The sequence below is a fragment of the Bubalus bubalis genome, chromosome 14 (genome assembly GCF_019923935.1).
Source record: "Bubalus bubalis isolate 160015118507 breed Murrah chromosome 14, NDDB_SH_1, whole genome shotgun sequence".
Lineage (NCBI taxonomy): Eukaryota > Metazoa > Chordata > Mammalia > Artiodactyla > Bovidae > Bubalus > Bubalus bubalis.
In genome coordinates this window covers 66,035,312-66,054,618 of record NC_059170.1, presented here as the reverse complement: position 1 = coordinate 66,054,618, position 19,307 = coordinate 66,035,312, and the positions used below count along the sequence as shown (strand labels likewise).

At 39.4% G+C, this 19,307-nt stretch overlaps 1 protein-coding gene across 13 annotated transcripts in view; it reads left to right on the top strand.

Annotated features, from left to right (window-relative positions):
- The window catches only part of ABI1 (abl interactor 1), an 87,064-nt gene that overhangs the window by 16,141 nt on the left and 51,616 nt on the right, over window positions 1-19,307 (top strand). For all 13 annotated transcript variants that reach the window (XM_006063170.4, XM_006063175.4, XM_006063172.4 and 10 more), the window contains exon 2: window positions 15,958-16,125. In XM_006063170.4, the coding sequence (XP_006063232.2) occupies window positions 15,958-16,125 (168 nt within the window). The remainder of the gene's footprint in view (window positions 1-15,957; window positions 16,126-19,307) is intronic.

Sequence of the window (19,307 nt, the reverse complement as noted above, 5' to 3'; positions counted from 1 at the left end):
GAACTGAATTGAACTGAAGGTTTGCTTTTTAAAGACTGTTATATAGGTGGACTCATACAATTTGTAGCCTTTCGGGTTGGCTTCTTTCACTTAGTAATACTCATCTAAGGTTTCTCTGTGTCCTTTCATGGTTTGATAGCTCATTTATTTTTGGCTTTGAATAGTATTCCATTGTGTGGATATACCACAGTTTATCTGTTCACCCAATGAAGCACACCTTGGTTGCTTCTAGGCTTTGGTAATTATAAATAAAAGCTGCTATACACATTCGTGTACGGGTTTTTGTACGTACCTATGTTTTCACCTCTAAAGTGACTGTACAGTTTTGCATGCACATCATCAGTGAATGAAAGTTTAGTTGCTCTGTATCCTCACCAGCATTTGGTGCTGTTAATATTCTGGATTTTGGCCATTCTGATAGATGTGTAGTGATAACTCATTTTGATTTCGATTCCCCTAAAGATGTGGAGCATCTTTCCCTATGTGTATTTGCTATCTGTGTCTCTTCTTTGATAACGTGTTTGTAAGGTCTTTGGTCCATTAACTCGGGTGTCCAAATCTCTCTCCAGATTTGGGAAGTCCTATGCTATTATTTCTTTAAAAAGACTTTATGCTCTCTTCTCCATCTCTTCTTCCTGTGGGACTCCAATAATTCAGATTGTTTCTTTTCATCATATCCGCCAAATCATGTTGCCATTTTTCACTCTTTTTCATTCTTTTTTTTTCTCCAGTGTTTGAAGTTTCTGTCTCCTGTTTCACAGATTCTTTCTCCTATTTGATCCATGCCGCTGTTGATGGTCTCTTGGATTTTTTATTTCATTTATTGCATCTTTTAGCTCCAGAACTCGTTTATTAGGATTTTTATCTCTTTGTTAAACACGTTTTGTTCATGTGTTTACTGATTTCATTAAATGATCTTTCTGATTTCTTGTAGCTCATTGCGTTTCCTTGAAACACTGTTTTGAATTCTTTATTGGGTAAATCACAGAACTCTTTGTCTTTGGGATTGATTACTGGAATATTGTGAGCCTTTGATGGTGTCCTTTTTTCTTGAATTTTCATATTCTTTGAATTCTTGTGTTGCTGTCTTCACACTTGAAGTAGAGCTGTCAGCTCTCAGTCTTTACTAATTGACTGCAGGAGAGGAATACCTTGTCACATCTGCTAGGAATTCCAAGGCTTTGATAGATCTTCTAAGGATATGCCTGCTCTAAATATCTTGCTCCTCCTTGTGACAGAATTTTTAAGCTTGCTTGCATTCTTTTGATCCTGCAAAGTAACAGGCATTGTTTTTTGCTTTTCTGAGGGTGGTGCTTATGGCTCAAGTTTATGGTCTTTCCCAGGCCACAGGTTCAGTCTGCCTCTCTGCGTGCTCACTGATCTTTTGCAAAAGCTCACTCTGCCACTATCAGGAGCACTCTCTTGAGCCAGTTATGAGGTGGGGATATGGAAGGCTGGGCACGCGGAGCACTGTGGGCAAAGCATTCTCAGAAGCTTGTGGTCAGGTTTCCTAGTGGAGTCTTTGACGTGCTCAGTAGGATCCACATCCGTTTTGTTGTGTACCAGCCACTCACCACCTCCTAGAGGAGCTGCTCCCACTTGAGAATTGTGGATGGGGCGACAAAGGGCGGGCTCTGGCAGTGCGTCCCAAGGCTGGGAAGCCAGGGGCTCCCTCACCTGCCCTCACTTGACCCAGCAGAGAAGTCGTTGGTTGAGAAGGGCTCTCTTGGCACCGAGCTGTGCTGCCTTGGAGGGATGTGTGAAGTGGGTGAAATCAGACTGTTCTTACCCTTTCCAGTGCATCTTATCTCACATTTCTTTTGCTCCAGTGGTGGGCTGGAACTTCTCCATGGTACTCCTGGACTTTCACAGAGGTTCTCTCATCTCTGGGTGATTGTCTAAATTAGTGTTCTCTAGGGGCTCCTGAACTGCAGCTGCAAGGAACTGGAGCTGGTTCACAGGTCAGTGTATGGTTGACCCCTGAGACTGATGTCTGTATATGTATTACCTGATTACAAATGGGTAAGAGTCCTCCTATGCCCCTGGCATCTGGTGCTGGTGTCAGAACCAAAGCTAACTGGGGCTGTAGCTGTGGCCTCTGGTATAGAGCCAGTTTTCAATCCAGCTGAGACCATGGGTACAAGTCTGTTTTAAAACAGCTTTCCTTGATCTTGTACTACACCTGGGTTAATTTACAGTTTGTTCCCTGGATCCCACAGCTCCCTTTTGCCCAAGGATCGATGCAAAATTGTTGAAGGTAGATGTGACGAAGGACATCATATTCAGCTGTCTGACATCATCTTTCCATATATACTTCATAATCACTTTGTCGATATTCACAAAGTAACTTCCTCGGATTTTGATTGGAGTTTGTTGAATCTGTAGATCATGGTGGGGAGATGTGATGTCTTGATAGTATCAGGTCTTCTTAGGCATGACAATGGATTCTCTCTGTTTAGTTTTTTTTATTTCTTTCATCAGAGTTTTGTCATTTTCCTCATATAGATCTTGTACATATCTTGTTAGATGGCTTTCTTTTTAATATTATTGTATATCCTTAATTGGTATTTAGATTTCTAAATGGTTAACTTATTTGGTTTGTATTCAGTATGTGGTATTTTGTTAATAAAGTGTCTTTTATCTCTTTCTGTTTTATAACTGATGGATGGGAACAGAATATCCCTCTGTCCATGTCTCAGGCTTTTTTTTGAAATACTTGTAAAAATGATTCTATGTCTCACATATTTTGGGAATAGCTATAATTTAGAAAATTTAGCTGCTTTCAATAATACTTGTTAACTGAGTCTTAATATCACTGTAATTCTTACACTTTTATATAATAGATGAAGAAATTAGGGGAAAATATAGTTTGTCAGATTGTGTCATGCTCGTGATTTTTTGGTTTGGAAAATGTGGTCAGTGAGTGAATCAGTCTAGGATGGAGACCGCCAGTACTGATTCTGTGAGGCTGCTTTGTGAGCTGGTGTGAGGAAATAGGCAGTCAGTGGTAGCACAAGTTACTGTTGTCGGTATTTATAGAACCTTGATTTTTGTTTGTTTGTTTTAAAGCAGGAGTGCTTTGTTTTCCCCACTCAGTTAATTAAGGGTGGTGCTGATTGTGATGGTATTAACTGCCACTTTACCTTGTAGTTTGTGAAACGATGCTTTGTATTCCTTAAGTAATTACCTTGCAAACTCACATTTATTTGAGTATAAATTAAAGATATGAATGTGTTCCTGTATGAAGAATAACTTGGAAAAGTGTTAAATGTTTGTTTTTTTCTCCATTTATAGATCTCTTATGTAGAGCTTTAATTGTTTCATTGGCCAAAAAGGAACTACCTGGAGGAACTATTTCTCCTCAACTATCTGGAGAAAACTTTCTCGCTCTATTCCTTTTTCCCTTCCGGTTAATTAAAATTCATGTGGTGTTCAAATCTTGGAGGAAACACTTCAGTGGATTCACTGACGTTTTAAAGCTGTACTTTGTTCACTCCTAGAATCATAGGCTGGGAGGCAGCGGTCTTCCCCTATGCCATTTCTTTTTTTTTTTATATTTATTTATTTATTTTTTGAAGGATAATTGCTTTACATATGCCATTTCTTTTTTAAAAAGCGGGTACATAGTCATTTTATAACTTGCTTTTATTGCTGTTTTATATACCTTTTCTTGTGATGTATACTCCACAAGGTGTATACTTAAGCTCTTGTTTCTTTGCTTCTTCACTCTCAGTCCACACTTACGGCCTCATGAGGAGTCCCAGTTAACTGAGGAAAAAACAACTTAGGTTTAGTTTACAAATGCTTCTACATGATATGCTGGTGCCAGCATGGACATCTGTAGCCCTATAGCCACAGTCAGCCGTGGCCTGGAGCTCAGTGGTGAAGGGAAATTCCCTCTGTGGGCAGATTTTTTTGTTTTAATTGATGTATAGTTGATTCACAATATTGTGTTAGTTTCAGATACACAGCAAAATGATTATATATATATATGTATATTTTTTCTTTCAGATTAGTTTCCATTATAGGTTATTAATTATTACAAGATACTGAATATAGTTCCCTGTGCTATATGGTAAATCCTTGTTGCAGCTCACTGGTACATCTTTGAGCAGCACACCTAGTTGTTTTGTCTGGAAAGAGAGATGGTTAGAGATGTGGACCCCCTCAGTTCATGGCAGTAGCTAATCGTTTGGCTAATTGATCATGGGCTTGGAAGGAACATAATTGGAAGTATGGGAAATAGATATACAGACATACTTCCAAATGGACACTGATATTTGGGTTCATTGTGAATGCCCATCAAAGAGCAGCCTCGGCAGAGAAGGATCTTAATGATCAGGTGGACAGGATATCACGTCTGGATTTCAGCCTTTCCCCGTCTACCTCAGTCCTTGCCCAAAGGGCTGATGAAAAAGATATCACAGTGGCGGGCATGGAGATGGTGTGTATGCTCAGACACATCACGACTGGCCTGGAGCCCACTACCGCTGAATGAACACCTTGCTAATGGTAGAGTGCCCGCACTGTGACCCCCTAAGATGACACCATTCCTCTGGAGGGACCAGCCAGATACCTGGTGGCGGGTGGTTTGTGTTGGACTACTTCCATAACGAAGAGGACAACACTTTGTTCTCCTTGAAAAAGCTGCTTGCCCTGGGCATGTATTTGCTTCCCCTTCCTGCATTGTTTCTGCCAAAACTCCTTATTGACTTTCAGAATGCCTTAATTATGTCTAGGTATTTTGTATCACATTACTTCTGACCAGGCAATTGATTTTACAGCAAGTGAAATGTGGCATCGGGCTCATGTTCATGGAATCCCTGGTCTTAGCATATTCCCCATTACCTTGAAGAAGCTGAAAGGATAGAACAGTGGAATGTCCTTCTGAAGACTCCCTGTACCTGCTGGTGGCAGCGCTTTGCAGTGCTGATGTGATGTTCTCTGAGATGGGGTCTGGTCTCTGAATCAGTCACAGATGTGTGGTGGGGTGTCTCCTGTAGCCAGCATTCATGGGTCTGAGGCTCAAGAGGTGGAAATAAAGTGACCTTTTCTCACTTACCCCTAATGATCTGCTGGCAAAAATTTTTCTTCTTTATCTTCGACTCTGGGGTGTGCCAGTGTAGAGTTCTGAGTTCCAAAGAGGAATGCTTTTACTGGGAAATGCAGCATTGGTTCTGTTAAACTGGAAATTGAACACCTGGCCACTTTGCCTTCCTTGTGCCAGTAAACTAACAGGCAAAGCAGGAGATTGCTGTATTGGTTATGGTGATTGATCCTAACTGGTGATTGATCCCCACCGTCAGTGGAAACTGGGTTGCTACTACACAGTGGGGTGGAGAGGAGTATGTCTGGAATGCATGAGGTCCCTGGAGTGCCTCTTAACCACTCCCGAGTCCTATACTAGAAAAGTTAATGGAAAGCTAATGCAACACAATACAAGTAGGGCTGCTGATGGTAAAGAAGGTTTGAGTCACTGGGCTTCCTTCCCCAGTGGCTCAGCAGGTAAAGAATTTGCCTACAATGCAGGAGACACATGATGTCCCTGGGTCCTGAACATTCCCTGCAGAAGCGAATGGCAACCCACTCCAATATTCTTGACTGAAAAATTACATGAACAGAGGAGCCTGGCAGGCTGCAGTCCATGGGGTCGAAAAGACGCAGACACAACTGGGCAACTAAGCACAGACACATCAGGCAAGGAACAGTGACCGGATGAGATGATTGCAGAGGGCAAACAAAATTGTGATGGATGGTGGGAGAAGAAAATTATGATAAACACTAGCTGCTCTTGGTCACCTCATGACCAGTTATAGAATGAAAACTAGTAGTTATGAATATTTGTTCTATATCTTTCTTAATATTTATGTATATAGTAACCAATTCTTCCATCCTAGTCTTCTGTATTTAACTTAAGATATGTTATTACTGGTTAACCTTATATTTCAGTATTTAAGTCACAAGATATCAAAGGGGAAGTACAACTCAATTAGGAAAGGAAGGAACGTAACTCGAAGAGAAGATAGACTTTGTATTCTGTTTTAAGGAGATAGCATCTTTTCAGTTGTATAAGGGATGGTTGCATCATGTTACACTGGAGTGTGATTTTGCTGTTGCTTTAATTCCGGAGTTGAATATGATGACAGAGGTGTGTGTGTACCATATTGACTGGGGGTGCCATGGTAGTTAGTACTGTGTCAGTTTACTGAAGCTGAAGCTGGGTATGGCTAGAATTGGCCAAAAGAGAATTTGTGTAAGCAGCCCTCACTAAACCTCTGAAGGTTTTTGTGGTGATATGCAGTGAGAGACGTGGAGGTGTTGGTGAGGTCCAGCCAGACCTTGATCTCCTTTGCTCTGCATTCAGCTATTTTTTTCTGATTGCTGATAGTTTGGTTAACAGATGCATCAGGCCCACTCACTTGGTGGGAGACCTGAGCTTCTCAGATCTCTCCAGGAGTCTTTGCTTTGCAGCCATGTTTTTGTAGCTCAATGTGTCAGATGTCTCAAACAGACTCTCGTTGATGACTCTCTGATCTTCCTACTTCCCTTTGGGACCTTCACAGCTTTCCCAGCTAGTCCTATAATTGTGTAAGGTAAAACTCGATAATTATTCTGTAACTCACAGTGGTTCTATTTCCCAGTTTGAATTCTAACTTAATGCATTTTTCTTGTTGGTAAATATCTAGATTACTTTTATTGACTGCATGGTATTCTAATACATGAATATTTTAAACACTAATCATTGGCCACTTAGGTTGTTTCTGTTTTTTTTGTTTTTCCTTTTTTGCTGTTTTAAACAAGGTGTGGACATTCTTGAACATACAGTTTCTTTGCACTTTGCCTTTTATTTAAGTAAATTCCTAGAAGTGAAGAATATATACATTTTAAAGAACTGTGATACTTAATGTCTAATTGCACTCTCCAGCAGAATGTGAAAATGTGTGTCCAAGCTGCACTCTTCATCATGGCTCTTTCAGTTTAATTCCTTTTAAGAAGAAATAAGATTATATGAGAAGATAATTAGTTAACATGGAAGGAGTTGATGGAAGGAACCCAGTGTCTTGGACTCCTGTGGAATATATTCTGTCAATAATACATTTAACTAATTTTTTGTTTAAATGTAGTTGCTCTTTCTAAAATTAGGTTTTTGCAGGTTTTGCCTGTTTTTAATAAATATAATTCATTGACTGAGGCTATAATTAGGGTGAAACCTAAAATTTCAGAACCTAATTATCTAGTTATTGGAAGTGCCCTGGACGTATAAATTGACCTGTGAAGGTTTGGAAACATAATCTACGTTAGAGTTGAATTTGGAACGTTATTTAATGAGGATACTACCTGTTGATTGTTTTGTATTTGCTCTTCAGTTAAAGAGTATGCGCCACAACTCAGGTTCCTGTCCATCAGCGCTGTGTGACTCAGTAGGCAGCAGAGGTTTTCCCTGGATTCTGTTGGGAATGAAAGGATCATAGACCTGTGAGCAGTTGCTTAAGTGGGAGGTGGTGGGGAGGAGCTATGCTGGGGTTACAGTGACTAGGTTTCAACCTGAATTGTTCTGCAAAAAATTTATTCTTTTTGCTGGATAAATACCAGCTGTAACCTGGTAGGGTTTCTTTTTATTTCCTTTTTACTTTTATTGGAATGGAAATTGTGTTGGAGAAAATTAGATCCTTTCACTGTTAGCTGGGTATTGCGCGTGTGCATACCCTGAGCCTCATGGCTCCAGCCAGGATTTGGCCTGTGTGCTCCTCTCAGCCCTTGCCACAAAGGGATTCTGGATTCCCTCTGGAAATGTTCTCAAGCCAGACCTTTAAGTGGCCTTCAGCAAAATAGATGTTTTGTTTTGTGTATATATAACCCTTCCTTACAAGTATTGAAAGTTGACATTTTAAATCCTTAATTGACAGAAACCTTAACCTTATAGAGTATATTTTAGCAGTTCTAAGAAACTTTCTCCTTACCCCTACATTTTAAAATTTCTGTTCTTGGGATGCATTTTACAATTAATGTTGTCCTTAGAAAGCTATCAGCCAGGCAGCAGTTGTCATTGTTCCCACTTGTATGAATTTGGATGGTTTTACTGTTTGGATAACTGGATTATTGCAGCCTGTCATCAAACCATTTGAGGAAGGGCTAGAGTCAAAACATTTAAAAACCATTTGAGGAAAGAAAAGAGTCTTGGGTTTTGTCTTAAAAAAATTTTTTTTTTTTTTTTTGGTTACCCCCTTGTAAGATAGCACCAGCATCAAAGTTTGCAGAATTGGTGTCAGGAGTTTGGAAGAAAATCATGGAAATAAAGATGGAGCCTTATTTTAAAAGATGTATTGCTTATAGTGGGAAGTTTATAGCATCACCTGTTCTTCTAGCCACTCTGCTTAATCTGAATCTAATCATGAGGAAACAATCAGACAAATCCAGATTATAGGACTTCCTATAAGACAACTGACCTGGAATTCTAAAACAAAGTCTGTGTTTTGAAAGAAAAAAAAAAGGTCAGAGTTGAAGGGGATGTTCTAGATTTAGAAACTGAACAGACATGACTGTCAAGACTTGTGAGCTGTGTTTTGTTGGATCTTGAATCATACAAAATAAAATATACAAAGGGTTTCTTTTGGAAGTTGGATAAACCTGAAAATGAATCTATAGCTGGTATTACTGTATGATTAAGAGTGACCTTCCTTGGTGGCTCAGATGGTAAAGCATCTGTCTACAATGCGGGAGACCCGGGTTCGATCCCTGGGTTGGGAAGATCCCCTGGAGAAGGAAATGGCAATCCACTCCAGTACTATTGCCTGGAAAATCCCATGGACAGAGGAGCCTGGTAGGCTGCAGTCCATGGTGTCGCAGAGTCGGACACGACTAAGCGACTTCACTTCACTGAGAGTGACATATAAAGCTCACCATCTAAATAAATCCCAAAGAGCATTTTCTGTTAAGTATAAAATAAAATTTATTCATAAGAAAGCATTCTGACATAATGAAGTTGGCTGGTTTTTCCCTGAGTGATACATAAAAATGGTGCATGGTGCATCTGAATAGCTGTTTTGTTGGAGTCATTGAAATATGGTGTGTTTTGGTAGATGTGGGTAATTTTTTAATGAATTACCATGAAATAGCTTCCATTCTATTAATATAATCGGAAAAACCTTATTTAAATATTTGAGATATTCTGTGGGAAAAATAACTTACTTTGGAAAAGTTTCTGGCAAGTTGGGATTAGAGTTAAGTTAAAGTTGTTAAAAAGATATGATGTGGTGTCATTTCTACAAAGAGTGGGAGGAAAAGTAAAGACAGAAGCAAGATGGAGAAACTTTTTTTTAAAAAAATGCGTAAGACCCCTGTTTTGTTACCTAGTTCGGTTCAGTACAGTTGCTCAGTCGTGTCCGACTCTCTGCGACCCCGTGAATCGCAGCACGACAGGCCTCCCTGTCCATCACCATCTCCCAGAGTTCACTCAAACTCACGTTCATCGAGTCGGTGATGCCATCCAGCCATCTCATCCTCTGGCGTCCACTTCTCCTCCTGCCCCCAATCCCTCCCAGCATCAGAGTCTTTTCCAATGGGGCAACTCTTCACATGAGGTGGCCAAAGTACTGGAGTTTGAGCTTTAGCATCATTCCTTCCAAAGAACACCCAGGGCTGATCTCCTTTAGAATGGACTGGTTGGATCTCCTTGCAGTCCAAGGGACTCTCAGGAGTCTTCTCCAACACCACAGTTCAAAAGCATCAATTCTTCGGCGCTCAGCCTTCTTCACAGTCCAACTCTCACATCCATACATGACCACAGGAAAAACCACAGCCTTGACTAGATGGAGCTTTGTTGGCAAAGTAATGTCTCTGCTTTTGAATATGCTATCTAGGTTGGTCATAACTTTCCTTCCAAGGAGTAAGCGTCTTTTAATTTCATGGCTGCAGTCACCATCTGCAGTGATTTTGGAGCCCCCCAAAAATGAAGTCTGACACTGTTTCCACTGTTTCCCCATCTATTTCCCATGAAATGATGGCACCAGATGCCATCATCTTCATTTTCTGAATGTTGAGCTTTAAGCCAACTTTTTCACTCTCCTCTTTCACTTTCATCAAGAGGCTTTTTAGTTCCTCTTCACTTTCTGCCATAAGGTGTCATCTGCATATCTGAGGTTATTGATATTTCTCCCGGCAATCTTGATTCCATCTTGTGCTTCTTCCAGCCCAGCGTTTCTCATGATGTACTCTGCATAGACGTTAAATAAGCAGGGTGACAATATACAGCCTTGACGTACTCCTTTTCCTATTTGGAACCAGTCTGTTATTCCATGTCCAGTTCTAACTGTTGCTTCCTGACCTGCATATAGGTTTCTCAAGAGGCAGGTCAGGTGGTCTGGTATTCCCATCTCTTACAGAATTTTCCACAGTTTATTGTGATCCACACAGTTAAAGGCTTTGGCATAGTCAATAAAGCAGAAATAGATATTTTTCTGGAACTCTCTTGCTTTTTCCATGATGCAGTGGATGTTGGCAATTTGATTTCTGGTTCCTCTGCCTTTTCTAAAACCAGCTTGACCATCAGGAAGTTCACAGTTCACATATTGCTGAAGCCTGGCTTGGAGAATTTTGAGCATTACTTTACTAGCGTGTGAGAAGAGTGCAATTGTGGGGTAGTTTGAGCATTCTTTGGCATTGCCTTTCTTTGGGATTGGAATGAAAACTGACCTTTTCCAGTCCTGTGGCCACTGCGGCATTTTCCAGATTTGCTGGCATATTGAGTGCAGCACTTTCACAGCATCATCTTTCAGGATTTGAAATAGCTCGACTGGAATTCCATCACCTCCACTAGCTTTGTTCGTAGTGATGCTTTCTAAGGCCCACTTGACTTCACATTCCAGGATGTCTGGCTCTAGGTCAGTGACCACACCATCATGATTATCTGGGTCGTGAAGATCTTTTTTGTACAGTTCTTCTGTGTATTCTTGCCACCTCTTCTTAATATCTTCTGCTTCTGTTAGGTCCATACCATTTCTGTCCTTTATCGAGCCCATCTTTGCATGAAATGTTCCCTTGGTATCTCTAATTTTCTTGAAGAGATCTCTAGTCTTTCCCATTCTGTTGTTTTCCTCTATTTCTTTGCATTGATTGCTGAGGAAGGCTTTCTTATCTCTCCTTGCTATTCTTTGGAACTCTGCATTCAGATGCTTATATCTTTCCTTTTCTCCTTTGCTTTTCACTTCTCTTCTTTTCACAGCTATTTGTAAGCCCTCTCCAGACAGCCATTTTGCTTTTTTGCATTTATTTTCCATGGGGATGGTCTTGATCCCTGTCTCCTGTATAGTGTCACAAACCTCAGTCCATAGTTCATCAGGCATTCTATCTATCAGATCTGGTCCCTTAAATCTATTTCTCACTTCCACTGTATAATCATAAGGGATTTGATTTAGGTCGTACCTGAATGGTCTATTGGTTTTCCCTACTTTCTTCAATTTCAGTCTGAATTTGGCAATAAGGAGTTCATGATCTGAGCCCCAGTCAGCTCCTGGTCTTGTTTTTGCTGACTGTATAGCACTTCTCCATCTTTGGCTGCAAAGAATATAATCAGTCTGATTTCGGTGTTGACCATCTGGTGATGTCCATGTGTAGAGTCTTCTCTTGTGTTGTTGGAAGAGGGTGTTTGCTATCACCAGTGGGTTCTCTTGGCAAAACTCTATTAGCCTTTGCCCTGCTTCATTCCATATTCCAAGGCCAAATTTGCCTGTTACTCCAGGTGTTTCTTGACTTGCTACTTTGTTCCCTAAGCAGAATCATTAAACCAATTGCAGTTAAAAGTGCAAGTCACTCAGTCCTGTCGACTCTTTGCAACCCCACGGACTATACCCATACAGTCCATGGAATTCTCCAGACCAGGATACTGGAGTGGGTAGCCTTTCCCTTCTTCAGGGGATCTTCCCAACCTAGGGATCGAACCCAGGTCTCCCACATTGCAGGCGGATTCTTCAACTGAGCCACAAGGGAAGCCTTATGTCTTGCAGTTAAGACATGGAGAAAGATTGTTCCTCAGAGCAAACATAATTTTCCGAACTTCCTGTTAGAGTTTAGGGAAGCGTTCAGGTGAGTGAGAAAAAGAACACTGTAATTTAACTTAAACTGTTTTTCTGAAATGTTTTTAGACAGGCTAGTACTACAGGACATGTGCCAGGTCTCTCAGTAGTCGGGCCCTAACTTGGAAATGGTGTTCTTAACCTTAGCTTACAGGTTAATGTTTGGAAATAATGCCACCTCTTGTTTGGTTATTTAGAGGAAGTTGGATTTGAATCTGCATACGTTGATGTCCTGATTAAAATCGGGGTCTTAATATTAGAGGAATTAAAAGGAAAACAGTCAGCTAACAGTTACTGCCATTATTGTGTAGTTATTGAAAATTCTTTTTTGAAAAAGAATAGGAATAGAAGAATAGCACATGGGGAAATGCTCATCATACATTTTTAAATGAAAAAAGCAGGGTTAGTTTTACATTCTTGTAGGATAAACACATGTACTTGAGAGATTTGAAGAACTTATACTAAAATGTTAGTAAGGTCCATTTCCATGATGGTGCATTAATTTTGTAAATTTCTCTCTCTGTTTAAAAAAAGGCAAAAATTAAACCATGTAATTTGTTTTCACCCAGAATGTATTACTTTCTAAGCATACTTACTGCGAGGATGTTCTTAGTTGTAATAGAGGGAGAGAGGTTTTTCTTCTGGTCATAGGTGGAAGTTGAGAATGGGGACGAGGAGGTGGGGTTAGAGATAAATGTATGGGTATGAGAGAGATTGCTTATAGCATCATCATTTCCATTTTAAACAGTGAAAAACAAGAGATTACTTTGCCTGTTTAGTCACCTTGAGGGGCAAGAAAAGGATGTAATAGGAGTAGGTACTGCTTGAAAAGGTTCTTTCCTCCAGCAAGCAGATCTTAATTCAGTAAAACTTGGTTTCCACAGGTGGATACGGGAGGAAGAAGACAGTTTTATATATGGGCTGTTGAGAAAATTCAGTTATCTAAGGAATTTCCTGTTAAGTTCTTGGCCTACATTATTTATTTTGAGTTTAGCTCTTTTAAATAATTAACTTTTCTTTTAAAGCCATATGTTTATTTCCATTTTAAGCAAACTTCCTCAGTGGCATAAGACAGGGATGGCAGATTGATTACAATCACATGTCAGGTCCTAGAGAGATTAGTTAAGAGTGTTTAGACTTTTGGAGGAAGGCTGTTGTAATTGATTAACGATGTCTGTTTTAGCTCTGTGGAGAAGTCTTCTGATTTATAATCCATTTTGTGTGATCCTTTGGACATATTAAGGCTGCTTGGTAGTTAATACAGCAAAAGTATCAAAGAATGAGGGAGACCAACTATTGGACACTAAACAAGTGAAATAAGTGAAAACAGTAAATCTTGTGCAGACTTAACTTTTAAATCCATGGTTTAAAGAGGAAATTTACTGTGACTAGAACTGCAGTCTCTCCAGTAAGGCCACAATCCATACATGACTATTGAGCTCTTTAAAATGTGGCTCGTTTGAGAATATGAATTTTAAATTTTTATTTAATTTTAATTATTTTAAATTTAAAAATGGAAGCAGTGTACAACGATTTCTGTTAAGTACAACTTAATTTTTTTGATTCAGTTCAGTTGCTCAGTCGTGTCCAACTCTTTTCGACCCCATGAACTGCAGCACGCCAGGCCTCCCTGTCCATCACCAACTCCCGGAGCTTGCTCAGACTCATGTCCTTCCAGTTGGTGATGCCATTATACCAATCATCATACCAATTTTTCTGGTAGGACTGCATTTTACTTTTAACCATTGCATCCAAACATGAGTGGGAGGCTTTTATGTCTAGGCCTGGAAGTGGCACCTGTATCTGCTATCGAAGGTACTTAGTTAGCACATGCATCACCTCATGTGTATCTCCGCTCCCCGCTTGCTGGGGACATCAGGTCTGTCCTTTTAGCAAAGTTCAATTTTACAGTACAGTGGTATCAACTACAGTCACCATTTAGGCTTTTTTTTGTTGGCTATTGATATATAAAATGTGATACCATAAAAATTAAGTTCAGATTAATGTTTTCAGCTTAAATGCAGAACTACAGGTTTTTTCTTCTTACATCAGAATGTCTTTTGAATTATGCCCCAAATCTCAGCTCTCAGTGACCTAAACATATTTAATGACTTGCTTTATTCCACACCACGCAAACAGCAGTCTCTGGGTAATAATTCCAAAACTACCATCAGCAATAAAGTGACTGAAAACAGATTCAGTATTTTTCTTCCCTCTTTTAATTGTTTTTGTCCTAAGGATAAACCCCATTAGAAATGTACAATCAAATTACTGTGCTTTGAAGCCACTTGTAGGCTGTTTCCTCTCTGGTTAAGCCACTAATTGGATGCACGGTTAGGCTCATTTGATTAATTTGACATTTAATTTTGGGGAATTCCTTTTTAAAATTTAATTTTGTTTTATAATTGTGTAAATTGTATGCATAGTTGCAAAAAGCAAATCTAAAAACCAAGGTATGTTTAAAGAATCTTATCCATATTCTTGCCAACCTGTTGACCCTTGGCCCCATATGTAATTATTTTTTAAAGATGTTATGTTTTATCCTTTTTTCTTAAAAAGTAAAGGAATATGTTTTTGTATCTTTTCCATTTCATAAGTGGTAACATTCTATAAACATTTTTTTTTTTCTTTTTCACCTTAGCAATATTCTGGAGATTGGGTGTGGTGGTAATAACAGTATCTCTCTACATTACTTCTTACTGCAGTGTAGTACCCTAATGTTTGGAGATCCCATAATTTATTTGACCAGTCCCCCATCAGTGGTTGTATTGGTTGTTTCTAGTCTTTTCCTATTGCAAATAGTGCTGTAGTGAATAATTACATATATATTTTTACCAGTGATTCTTTGAGATTCCTAAAAGTGAGATTGCTGGGACAAAAAATAAGCCCGTGTGTAATTTTGCTGGATATCACCAGCAGAGAGTGTATCAGAGTCTTTCCCTGCAACTTTGCAGAGTACTTTGTCCTGCTTTTAGATTTTTGCTGGGTGGATAGATGAGAAATATTATCTCATATTAGTTTGCATCTGCATTTCTTTTCTATGGTGAGCAAGGTTGAATGTTATTAAACATGGTTAAGAGTGGTTGCATTGCTTTTTTTTTTTGAACTCTTAGATCTGTTTCATTTTTTTCTATCCTTGGCCTTTTTGTTTTTAGATTCTATATTAATTGTAATGTAAGTTGCTGGCTACCTTGCTTGCTCCCCACTAATCCCCTCCCTCACTCTCTCAGAGTTTATCACTTGCCTTTGAATTTTTCTCCGAACTTAGCTTTGAACTTGGTCTCTGAACATTTCTTACTTTCTGACTGTGCTCTGGAGTTTGGGGAAAACAGATGGGTAAAGTATGGGGTCATAAGAGTACAGTAGTTTTTGTGGAGATGAGAAGCTTGGTTGTAATGGTTAACAGGTGGTTTGGTTTCTGATGTTCACTGATGTAAACAGGATTGTAAGGTAGAATGGATTTAGTCCATATCATTATACTAGTGGATGTTGTGATTTTTGTTGTTGTTGTTAAGTTACTGTTTGTTAAGTAGAGCCCTGGGGTGTCATGGATGGTGAGCTCAAAGTTCAACAAAAGACTGTAAGGGAAAGTGAAATGGAGAAATTTATTACTCACAGTCCTGGAGGAGGTTCATAGCTTGCCTTGAGGGGACACATGGGGAGGTCGGGGCAGGCAGAGAGTAAGCCAGCAGGACTTGAGGCACCTGCCTTTATTAGGGTCAGAGGATGGAGTGCTTTGTGGTTCCTCAAACTGGTCTGCTAAGTTCTTTGATTCAGTTGGGCTTTTCTATTAAAAAAATATAATTCTAATGCTGCCTTTCTATAGAACAGATGTTTAATGAATGTTAACCAAAATAAATATTGGGCTTTTTTGTTCTTATTCCAGGCTACAGACAAGAGAAAAGCTTTAGAAGAGACCAAAGCCTATACAACCCAATCCCTAGCTAGTGTCGCTTATCAAATAAATGCATTGGCTAACAATGTGCTCCAACTGCTGGACATCCAAGCCTCTCAGCTCCGGAGAATGGAGTCTTCCATCAATCATATCTCACAGGTAACAGCTTGTAAAAACTTTAAATTCGCATTTAATTAACTAGCAGCATGGTAGGTAGCCTGGAAATATGGATTCCTTACTCATCTTCTTACTGACTAGTCATTATCACTTTCAACTTTAGCTTTGAGTTCAGTAAGACTATTCTGTGTGTGTGTGTGTGTGTGTGTGTGTGTGTGTGTGGTAAAATACACACCCAATGGTTACTGGTCTGTGGCTTTGTGTTAGTATAATGCCGACCTTACCAAATAACATTGGACAGTGTTCCCTTCTCTTCAGTTTTAAGCTAAGTGGGTGTTGAATTGATTTTCGTCTATTAAATTGATTTTCATTCTGGTCTTAATTATTTCTTTCTTTGTCCTTACCCATTTACCCTAAATGCTACATTTACTATGTATGTTTTTTTTACTGTAGTAAGGGAGTTTTTGAAAGGCAGTAGACTAGACTGTATTGTTATTTATTAAAAAAATTCTAGAACTTAGCACTAAACCTGTCATATTCTAAGCATTCAGTAAGTGTTTATTAAAATTTCTCTTTAGGAAGGATTGGTCTGTATACTATACAGTACAATACCTGGAAATAGTTAATAAACATTTGAATAGAGAAATAAGTCCCGTGGGCATGTCTTTTGGGTGGCATTGAAGGAGTGATGTTTAAGTTGGGGTTTGATGGGAGTCTGTGTATTTAATCATACGGACATGGAGTACAAATGCATTCCAGTCTGAGATAATGGTCTTAGACAAAGTCATGATGACTTGTTCAGGGTGACTAGAATATCTGTTTTTTAGAATGAGGAATGTACCTGGAGCTTAGTTTTGAAAGATAAACCTGAAATTCTAAGTTAAAATTCATTTCTCTCTGATTTGTTTTCATCGATGAAGCTGAATAATGGCTTGCATTTGTTAGCGGAGTGGGTGTATCCTTTTGCTGCTTCTCTTATCTGCTTGCTGGGAAATATAAAACTCCTGAATCAGAGCAGCATGCTGAGCAGAAAAAGAGAGTATCCATCTTCCCTCACCATTGTCAGATGGCAGACTGATGTGATTCAGCCCTGAAGCGAGGATGGGAGTATCCTTCGAAAACTGAAGACTCTGTTCTTTACTTTCAAGGCAGACAGCAGGCTATCCTGCCTCTGTTCAATATGCTTTTTGGAGAAATGAATCACCCAAACCCACATTCTGCCTCAGATAATCTATTTGGGGTGTTGTGGAAGCAAACCTTCAAACCCCTCCCTACTAATCACAAAGTTTGGGCTAAACCATATTTTTGTTGTTGTTTAGTCACTGAGTTGTATTCAACTCTTTTTGATCCCATGGACTTTTAGCCCACCAGGCTCCTCTGTCCCTGGAATTCTCCAGACAAGAATATGGAGTGGGTTACCATTTCCTTCTTCAGGGAATCTTTCCAAACCGGGGATTGAACCTGAGTCTCCTGTATTGGCAGGCGGATTCTTTCCCAGCCATTGGGAAGCCCAAGCCATATTTTAGTTCTGTCCTGATTAATAGTAATAACTGAAGACTGTTCTCATCTCACTTAGAATAAAGGCTACGTTTTTCTAAAAAGAGGCTGGAGCCTTCCTTTTTCTGGTCTGATAATAAGAGATTAGTTTGGGAGTCTCTTTGCAGATCTTCTGACCTTTTGGTTGTCTCTAAGTCGTGCCTCAGGCTACAGCTTGAACATCCTAGTCAATTGCTGAGTCTTTACAGTTGCCAGTCTTGTTTCAAAGCCTGGAAATGGTTTTTTGCTTCCTATGGTTTTAAACCTCAGATGTCTTAGTGTGGTATAAAAGGCCCTTTGGTCTGGTCTCTTCCAACTCGCATCACATTCCTGCCATGCTCAACTTGTTGAAGTCTTCTAAACATAGCATGCAATTTTGTGCCTCTTTTCTGTAATCTGTTTGTCTTACTTGGCATTAACTTTGTTCTAACTCTGTTCTGCTTAACATAAGCACCATCTGAAGTCTTCACTGATTAGCTCAGGGTAGATACTGCTGCTCTCTTTGTGCTATGCCATCTTACTCGTTCCCCCTGGTATCAGTGACTTGAGGTCCATGTCTGTCTCCCTCTCCTCTCTTTAAAGGTGATGAGCATCCTGTGTAAGTACTATGTGCTGATTGTGCCCCAGGAGTTGTTCATCTTTTTATCCTCAGTACACAGTTAACTGGCACGTAAGAGATGATTTAAAAAGTATTTTTTGGATGAGACAGTGTGGTATAGTCTGCTTTGAACTCATAAAGATCTCAGTTTGAATCCTAGTTCTGCCTGCATGTAATCTGTTCAAATTACCTAACTTTTTTGTGTTTAGTTTTGTCATATGCAGAGTTGGCCCATTAGTGCTGATCTTAAAGGATGAAATAAGCAATTGCATGTAAAGAATTTAGCCTAATACCTGGATATAGAATGTTGGCATTATTAGTCATCATAGCCAATCATCTGTTCTCTCCCTTTAACGTTTGGCCTCTCTTGCATTAGCCCTCTAATTAACATTCAGCATTTTCCCTCCATCTTATAAAAAAGCTTTCCTTACCATACCTTTTGAGAGACTGCCTTTTCTCTCTTGACAATTCACAGACTTAAGTGCTTGAATCTGTCATCTTGTGGCAGTTTTCTTCCTGGAAACATATATGTGTGTCAGTCCATTGTGGTTTGATTTTGTCTCCTATCCTTGGATGTTGCTTTTGCAAACAGGAACAATGATATTTTTGTTCTAAATCTAGCAATACTTTTCCCCACCTCTTCCCTGTTGCTCTTATTTGTGGCATGTGACAAATTTCTGATTGTGTTTGTGTGTTTACCTATTTAATGCGTGTTTCTTCTCTTAGAGGTAAATTTAATGATGAAGAAACCTCATTTGTTGGATTCATCACTGTGTCTTGTCCCCAGTGTCTCCCTTAGAATCTGACAAGGAGTAGATCCTTGAAACTTCAAGTTACCCCGAGGCAGTTTTAAAAATCTAGTCTTCTGTGAATGAGGACTAATCATTTGTGAAATAGAGGAGAACAATAGAATGGAAAGACTAGAGATCTCTTCAAGAAAATTAGACATTCCAAGGGGACATTTCATGCAAAGATGGGCACAGTAAAGGACAGAAATGGTATAGACCTAACAGAAGCAGAAGATATTAAGAAGAGGTGGCAAGAATACACAGAAAAACTATACAAAAAAGATCTTCACAATCCAGATAAC